Below are 9,080 nucleotides of genomic sequence, written 5' to 3'. Positions count from 1 at the left end.
ATTCCCCTACAAAATACAGGATAAGGTAGAGGAGCCCGGAGCAGGCTCCTGGACAGATCTGCTTCATCGTTTCTGTACATGATTACACTTTGGCACTGCAGACTTGAAGCAAATTCCTATGTATCTCCCTGCTGCCTCCTCTCCAGACAGCTCTGCACAGTATTGGCCACCATGCACTCCCCCTACCCCACTTCTATTTTGGCATTTACATGGCATCCAAGCCCACCCCTGTTAATACAACTCCACTCTGAGAGCTCTTTGCTCCAGCTGGTCCTTCACAGGCAGAAGCCATGCCAGAAAACCTCAGCAACACATAACCTGCAGCCCCAGTCATGCTTCAGCAAGGTTACTAGAAATGATCTTATGACCCCCCCTCCCTCCCCAGCAGAAACATTTGCCTCTTCGGACATCCCCACTCGAGCTCCTGGGATGTCAGCCCCTGCAAAGGTTTACAGTACAGTTGTGTTTGTATGGTTACAGGCACTTAAACAGGATTCTTTGGTCCTTCAAAGGAATTCGCCACTCCGGCTTCTAACTTCAGAAGCCACAAGTCTGCACACCCCTAACACCTCCCACACTAAAAACCAGCTCCATTCAGAGCCATTCCAGGGCAGTGCAGCTCTACCTTAGTGTACTTCTACAATCTCCCCTCACACACACCCCCACCCACCCCCATGGCCTCCAGAATTCGATGAGCAATTGAGTCTTCCTGTAAACGTCCAGGTCATCTGGTTTCCATAGCACTGCACTTCCCATCACAGTGTACAGCAGTGGAGAGGCCTCATTCCAAGAAACCCAGGAACGAGGCACTCGAGTCCAGGAAGCTTCTTTTCATTGCAGTTCTAGGAAGGTTGGTTGCTTTGTCTCTTTTTCTTGCCCCCACCCTCCCCATTCCCCCCAAGGTATGGAATTACCTTGGAGGAAAGACCCTGAAGTCTGTTCTGGCTCAGTTACAGGGAAGCCACGTTGGGTAAGACTGATTGCAAGGCAGGAAGGGCTGCACATGGGTGACATAGTAGTTGAAGTTTATTTCACTGACATAAGGAGCTGGCTGGTAGTAGCAGGTAACGTTTGTGACCGTGGGGATGATGTTCTGCTCAGCCAGGACTCTCACAGCCAGCATGGCAATGAGGTTCAGGGTCTGCCTCCTTTCATGTCCCATAAGACAGACTGTGCTTTCATTGACCACCCTGTGGAGGGTCATCAAATAGTCATATCGTTTGCTCTCCATCCCCACAAAGTGGCTCTGAAGGTAGCACTCCAGCTTCCTCTGCTGCTCACCGATGTCAGAGAAGTCTATGAAAAACCTGGAGCACATGTATCTCTGTAGCGCCTTCATATCCACTTCTGATTTGGGCTTAAATCCCCTCACCAAGAGGTTGCAGTATTTCAGAAGCCCCCCACCTCTGATCTCCTCCGGGTTCCTCGTGGCAATGACCCTGTTCCGGAGATGGTCCATTGCCTCCTCAAAGTCCCCGTACATGCTCTCCCCGGTGACCGTTGGATGGAAGTTCTCAGCCATGGGGTTCTCCGAGCATTCTCCGAAGAGCAGAAGTGAATCCAGGATGATCTGGAAGGAATCCACGCTGAACTCGAACTGCCGCCTGAGGGAGTCCACGAACTTGAGCTCCACGTTCTTGCCACTGTTGTTGGAGAGGGATATGAGGCTCCAGCGGTCGGTCTCATTGCACACCTTCACCAGCTTCTGCACGTACGCCTCCTTCAGCGTCATGGGGGTGATCTTGTCTTTGTTAACACCTTCGGGGAGGAAGTCAAGCAGGCAGTCCATGACCACATCTTTAACAAGCTGGAAGACGTCTTCAGTCTTCAGGTCCACGCCAAAGATGAGATCCAGGTCTTTGTACCCCAAGCCACTGTCTTGATGTAGAACATGACTAGCTGCTGAACCATTCAACCTGACGTTATGGACTGCAATTCCTTTCTTCTCCAGACGACTACGGACAACCTGAGATATGGAGAGAGTCAGTGAGAAGCAAGAAAACATTCCTGGAGCAGCCTGGTTACAGCAGCAGGACTCACTCCCAGCACTTATATGGGTCACTCCAGTGCAAGACAGTGAAATAAAGAGCTAATCCACCAGAAATAGGTCACTTTGGAAAGCATCCAGAGTTTTGCCAGCAGCCAGGAGTGGTTCTCCTTCACTTACTCCCTTGCAGTAGAGGTCTCCTACTGCACAAGTGGCTCTTTGCTCTTCCCCTCCTTCCCCCACCAAAGCCAGGTTATCTGCACTCATCTTTGGGGTGGTCTCTGCTCCCTTCACCCCCCCCTCCCCAGGTTGCAGCCTTTCCAAGCATGAAGCCAAGAGCAGCCATTCCAACAAGGATTCCAACTAGAAGGCAGCAGCGAAGTCTGCAGCTGCCCCTGGTGATTTAATGAGGTGGCTCACTCCTTTCAGCCATCCCCTTTGCCTGTCAAGATTCATTAAAGGCAAATCAAGATGCCAGAACTGCTCCGAAGCCCCAGCCAGGCATATGCAAGTTCATGTCCTAACTAGTAAGTGTATCCTAACAATTTCCAGTGTGTCAGAGCTTCGTGCTGCACTTGGCATGCTATCAAGCGCAAGAGGCAGCTTTCATCTTACGGGTGTTACTCCAGTGATTTTAATGCTGCCTGCTCAGTCCTGGCACACCCACCAGTACCTCCAAAGCTTTGTTCCTTCAGAGCAAAGCTGAATCACTTGCCCCATTACTTAACATGCGAGGCTGAAATAACCCCAAGACCATAAAATAAACTATCTAGACACCAGCTTATAATTTGAGTTTAACTAAGCTCAAAGATCCCAGGAAGATTAAGTTCACCTCTTCCCATCTCTCATCCTTTCATGTTCCTCTCCAGCAATTACCCACTGCCCTGGGAGCCTCAGCGAACCAGCCAGCTCCCCCAGTGCCCAAAGCAAGGCTGGAGCTTGAAAGAGCCAAAGCTTGGGATACAGATGGACAAATAATATCACTGGGAGCCAGTCTGACCAGGTGAGCTCTGCCAGACTGTCCTACTTTGAGAGGCCCCACTGAAACTCAAAGCTGGGAACCTGCTTGGTTGACACAGCCCTGAGCAGACAGTCTGGGGGTCATCAAAGCATTGCAGCTCCATGGATCTCAGCAGGTTATCAAATTGCCCCTCAGCAAACAGCAGATCTCTTGGTACAAATTGAGGAGTGGTTTTCAACAGGGACTTGGTTAAATCTCATGATGCAGCTTCTCCACTGGTGTTTCTCCTATTGTTCCCTGACATGAGCCACTGCTGCTCAGTCCAGAAGTGCACCCAGGCTCTTTTCCAGCCCAATGGTGACAGCCAGGCAACAGTTAACCAGCAAGCTCCCAAGTCCCCAGTCAGCACATCCAATCCAGCCATAAAAAGGGTTGTTTTCAAAGGCAGAGAATCTGGAAACTGAATTTACCCCTGGAAGAGGCACAGGGTTATTCCCCCTATAGAACAAACATCACACAGGCCACCTAGGCAGCTCCTGGTGTGTGTCTGGTGCCAAATGATCAGCCGCTGGAGCTGCTCACCCAAGGCACAGCTCCAGCACTTGTGGAGTTCAGTGTTGTGCTATTAGGCTTAGAGAGACAAGATGTAAGTCACAAAAGTGTCTGCTGCAGAACTAGGGCCAGTGCTTCGAGAGGATCTCAGTCCAGGTTAACTTCCTAGAGCCAAAGAACATCTGCTCAAGCCCTTTCTGGGCACAGCTCAGGACCAGCAGCACCACAGACCCATAAAAGCTTCAGACTCATAACACACGTATGAGAGATGTACTCAGAAAAGGGGGAAACCCCCATCTGCTCAAACTAGCTTTGTCCCAAACCACCCCAAAGCAGCTCCAGCCTGCAGCCTCACCACTTCCCCCAGTTCCCCAGCCGGAGCGCATCTCCCTGGCTGCAGGCAGCAGGCTCAGGTATGTGTCTTCCCCAGAGGGTTGGATATTTAGAGGGTTAGGCAGCTGCTGACCTGCTTCCCAAAACAGCACCTCACGTTATGTGTGGTTCACGTAATTGACTCTGACAGTCAGGCAGGAGCAAAGCCCGCCTGCATCCTGATCGGCTGCTTCCCACCTCCCACAACAACAACAGCACGCAATAAAGAACTGCCTTTTAGGTTACTTGTTTCACATTAGTCAGCCCTAAATACAGGGTCTGCCGGTGTGGCTGGTCCAAATGACAGCCCTCAGTTACGTGGTGTTTGAAGTTGCCAGTAGCAACATCCTTTTCAGCAGCTCTGACACCAAATGCCTTTAGTTTGGTGGAATTAAGCAGTAAGACATTGTGGAACATCTGATGCTGCACCACGCCAGGCTTCGCTGGCCTTGCACAACCTGAGGGCAATGTCCTGACAGGAGCTCTCACACTCACTTTAAAGCGTCAGCAGCCAAGATTTAGCACTTCTGCCCCCACCAGATGCAGCAGGCACTTGAAGCATTTGGAATCACAGAGCAGAGGCTTTCAAATGTCACCTTCCCATTTCCTAGGCTCTAGCAGGAATATTTCTCAGGGCTTCAGAATCCCAGCAATGGGTTTCTTGTGAAAGCCAGGCTGGGCTGAGCCTTGTGAAGAGCCTTTTTAATTAGAAGCCAACATGCCCGATTTTACATTTGATGAGTCATTACTGAGGCATGAAATTGCCTCCCAAACATGAATATGCATCAGCTCATTTGAACTACATCCTTAGTTCAACATTAAACACAGTTATTACCTTATGGTTAAACTAACAGGAACTCTTTAGCAAGACAGAGGCTTGGCCAGGCCCTGGAGGATATAGATGACAACCAAAAGGCCACTGACACTCGATCTAACATAGCAAATAGTAACTGCTCCAAGACACCAGCCCAACATGCCCACCAGCACGAAGCAATCCTACGGGAGCAGCTCTGGAAAACCCACTCTGCCTCAGCCACCAGCATTGCCCTGCTCCTAAGCCACCAAAACAGCTCAAGAACCGGAGAGATGCAGGGTGGGAGCAAGCCGGGCAGGATCAGGCGCTGGGAATGCATTCCTTTTCCCATACAAGGCTATTTCAAGGTCGGTTTTCCTAGGTGTAGGCATTACCGGGGAGGGGGCAGCAGCCCCCCAGGGCCAAGCAGCCGCCCCACCGATACCAACAGCACCGGGAAGCGTGACCACCACCCCCCATCTCCAGTCCTCCCGCACGGGGAGCCCTGCCCTCGGCCCGCAGGGGGGCCGGGCTGGCCCAGGGCCCGGTAACCGCCGCCTCAGCACTTTGGTTCCCTCGTGGGCCCCGCGGGCCCGGGGCAGAGTCCAGCGGGAGAGCGGCTCCTCCTCCCCCCCGCGGCCCCGCGCTCACCTGCACGATGGTGCGGGGCCGCACCGACAGCGTGGGGAAGTTGCCGCGGCCGTGGATGGGCACGGCCTCGCCCAGGATCTGGTCCAGCCGCTGCACCTGCTCCCAGGACAGGACGCTGAATCGGTCCCCGCCGAGCTGCTCCGCGCCGCCCGGAGCGGGCCCCGCCGCCGCCAGCATGGCCCAGCCCCGCCGGAAGAGCAGCGCCGATCACCCGGAAGCGGCGCCGGAGCACAAAGGGTCGAAGCGGAGGGGGAGCCCTGCCCGGAGCACAGCGGGGCCTGGAGGCGCGGTCAGTGCCCGGTACAGCCACAGCGACCTCCCCACCGCCGCCTGCCCCAGCACTGCGGCGCCCGCGCCGCGCCGCCGCCTTACATAGCCCCGCCGGCGCGGCACCCATTGGCCCGGCCCCGCCGCCAATCGCCGCCCTGCAGCACCGCCTCTCCCGCGCTCCCATAGGTCCACAGAGAAGGGTGGGGGTGGGCTGCTGGCCAATTAGAGGAGAGGAGAGAGGAAAGAGGCGGGGCGAAGGGGGATGGGGCGGGACAGCGTGGTGGGGTCCCGCCTCTCCGGGGGGCGCTGGTGCCAGCGGTGATTGGCTTGAGACGGGGCGCGGGCTGAAGGGACACTCCACTGGTGCCCATTGATACCTCACTGATGTCTGTTGATGTCTATTGACACCCATTGATATCCCATTGATGCCCTATTGATGCCCGTTGATGCCCACTGATGCCTATTGATAACTGTTGATGCCCATTGATACCCCATTGATTCCCCGCTGATGCCCGTTGATGCCCACTGATGCCTATTGATAACTGTTGATGCCCACTGATACCCATTGATAACTGTTGATGCCTATTGATACCCCATTGATTCCCCATTGATGCCAGTTGATGCCCACTGATGCCTATTGATAACTGTTGATGCCCATTGATACCCCATTGATTCCCCGTTGATGCCCGTTGATGCCCACTGATGCCTATTGATAACTGTTGATGCCCACTGATACCCATTGATAACTGTTGATGCCCACTGATACCCCATTGATTCCCCATTGATGCCAGTTGATGCCTGTTGATGCCCCTCTGATGCCCTTTGATACCCATTGATGTCCACTGCTATCCCATTGATGCCCCGTTGATGGCTACTGATGTCTATTGATACCTGTTGATACCCATTGATACCCATTGATGCCCTGTTGATGCCCCATTGATGCTCCTTGGTACCCACTGATACCCACTGATGCCCCGTTGATGCCCATTGATGCTCCAAGGTCTGAAACCCCATTGCTACACCATGGCCTATCACCCCCAAAGCCCAGTGCCCCCGACCTGACCCTCCCCACCCCAGCAGTGTCCCCAGGGACTCACTGCAGCGGCTGGATACAGGGGGCTGTGCTACCCAGGAGACACAGGGTGGCATCCCCTGGTGATGAGACCCACTGGCTCGGGGTGCTGAGTAGCTCCAGCCCCTAAACCCCACCACATGGCGCTGCTGCCGGCCGAGCCCCCGCCTCCTCCTCAGGCCATCCCTGTTCTCTGCAACCCGTTTTCTTTTATCCCAACAATTCCTGTCCCTTTAAAGAGCTCATTTCTCCGCAGCATTTAACAGACAGCTCCAGGAGGCACCTCCCTGCCGCGCTGCTGCCCGCGGGGAGGTTGTTGCAGAGCTCTTCCAAGCTGTCTCCAAAGCCCAGGCAGGTTTCTCCCCTTCCATATCCCAGGGGTCTGCCGCTGGAAGCTGCAGGAAGAGTAACTTAAGTGATGGCGGATTTGGGTTTGGGAGGAAATGGGGTGCTCAAGAGCACTCACAACTGGGGTTAGGGGTAGAGAATGCAAAAGGGTGCCCCCAAGCCCCGGTCCCTTCTCAGATCCTCTCCATCCCAACTGCCTGAGTGGTCCCCATGGGGATCTGGGGTCCCCTCTAGCAGGGTCCCCATGTAGGGATGCTCCTTGTGCCACCATGGTTTGCTCTCTGATGGATCCTCCACCAGGATTAAATGCTGCTCCTGCTCACTCCCAGCAAGGCTCCAGACTAGGATGCAAGAGGAGTGGATCTCTGTTGGAAAGTGATTTTCCAAGGAACTTAAAAAAACAGGCAGCTGCCTCCTATTGCAAACCAGCTTTGGTTCTGGCAGCTGATTGAGGGCAAATGGCTTTAGGGATCTACCAGTCCATCCTGGAAGGACTGGGGTGTGGGAGGCTGGTGATGAACTGGGCTAAGAGGGACTGGAGTGCTTATGGCCCATTAAAAGAGCTGCTCCTTAACATCCATCACCAAACCATTATCCCAAGGAGCCACTGGAGTTGGGAATGGCACTGAGGCCGCTTCCTCCCAGCTCAGCAAGGGCTGATCCAGGCTTCCTTCGTTTTGTTGGCAATTAAGGAATAATCATCATCTGGGGGTGACACTCTGGTGGATCCTGCCCCCGGGGTGGTGGTACAAGGGTTGCAAAGCCCCTCTGGGGCTGTTGGAGTGGTCCTGCTTGATCCATGGATGTGGGGTAGCATCCTGATGGTGGCATCACCCCATTGGGACATCAGTGGGGTGAGCTGGGATGTGTGTGGGGAGGAACGGGCAGCTCTGGCAGGGGTCTGGAGAGGGACAGTGGGTGAAACCCAACCTGGAGGTGAGGAGGGACCTCAGGGACTCCCTGGCTTTGTCCCACCCTCCATTAAGCAGGGTGTGAGCCAGCTCCTGGAGCAAGCAGAGGGACTGAGCCCTTCTCCCAAAGCCACCACCGTCACCCAGAGCCACCTGAGAGAGCAGCAGGACAGGGTGGTGGCATCCTCCTGCCCCATTCCCATGGCATTGCCGCCCTGCACACCCCAGCCACGTCCCAGGCTGTCCCCATGCCCATGGCCGCTGTTCCCACGCGTGCAACAGCCACCTCTGTGCATGTCCAGGCGGTCCCCATGCATCCCTGCACACATCCCTGCCTCCCCATGCCCACTGTGGGTTCAGGAGGTGGAGCCCTTCTCCATGGCCACATCCAAACCCCGCTCCTGGGCACCTCCGGTGGTGCCCAGCTCCACTTGCTCACACACAGCCTGTCCCAGAGCTGCCACCACTGCTCACTGTCCCCACACCCTCACTGACAAGGCACCCATGGCCCTGGATCGGTGCCACCGGCTGCCTCCATGGCCCCAGTGGTCACAGTTGCCCAAAGAAGGGGTTTCCCCATGGTGAGCACTGGTGCTTCCTGCCCAGCATGAGGGGTGCCCCCATTCAGGACCCCTGGGCTCCAGTCCCCACCTGAAGCTAATGACAAGTGACGCTGTTGGGACACCCTCGCCCTGGAGAGGAGGCACTGAGATGAAAGGGAGCGCAGGGTGTCATTACTGGAGGTGACACAGAGCTGGGGAATGGCACCATCACCCCCCTGGGCTGCTGCCTGGGGAGCTGTGGGGGACACGCACTGCTGGGGCACAGGGACCCCTGTCCCCAGAGCAGGGCAGGACAGAGCTGTCCCCTCCAAGCTGCCCAGGCACCGCTTCCATTCCCTGCTCCTGTGTTCTGCTCTTGGCTTCCCAGTAACATCAAGTGCTTGGTGTGATTTGTGCTCTGAAACCCACTGCAGGAGGTGACCCATCTCAGCACCACTCACCTGAGCCCGGCAGGGGCTCCCTGCACTTGGTGGCACCACCAGGACCCTGACATGCTCTGAGGGGGAGCAGAGGGAGTCAGGGGGTACAGAGGGGAAAGGCATCACCAGCATAGGCTGGGCCCGGTCCGTCCCTCCTGCGTGTGTGCTGGCATTTGCTCAG

At 55.4% G+C, this 9,080-nt stretch overlaps 1 protein-coding gene across 1 annotated transcript; it reads right to left on the bottom strand.

Moving 5' to 3' along the window:
* Positions 1–946: 946 nt before the first annotated feature.
* Positions 947–5,678, bottom strand: TENT5B (terminal nucleotidyltransferase 5B; the record flags this gene model as incomplete). The annotated part of the gene is made up of 2 exons (XM_080632551.1): positions 5,317–5,678; positions 947–1,966 (listed from the first exon to the last, which is right to left on the bottom strand). The coding sequence occupies exons 1-2, from the start codon at positions 5,491–5,493 to the stop codon at positions 947–949; spliced, it is 1,197 nt and encodes a 398-aa protein (XP_080488677.1). The 5' UTR covers positions 5,494–5,678.
* Positions 5,679–9,080: the final 3,402 nt, after the last annotated feature.

Source organism: Psittacula echo (genome assembly GCF_963264785.1).
Source record: "Psittacula echo genome assembly, chromosome: 21".
NCBI classification, from domain to species: domain Eukaryota; kingdom Metazoa; phylum Chordata; class Aves; order Psittaciformes; family Psittacidae; genus Psittacula; species Psittacula echo.
Note: the sequence above shows the minus strand (reverse complement) of the source record. Positions and strands in the feature narration are given on the sequence as shown.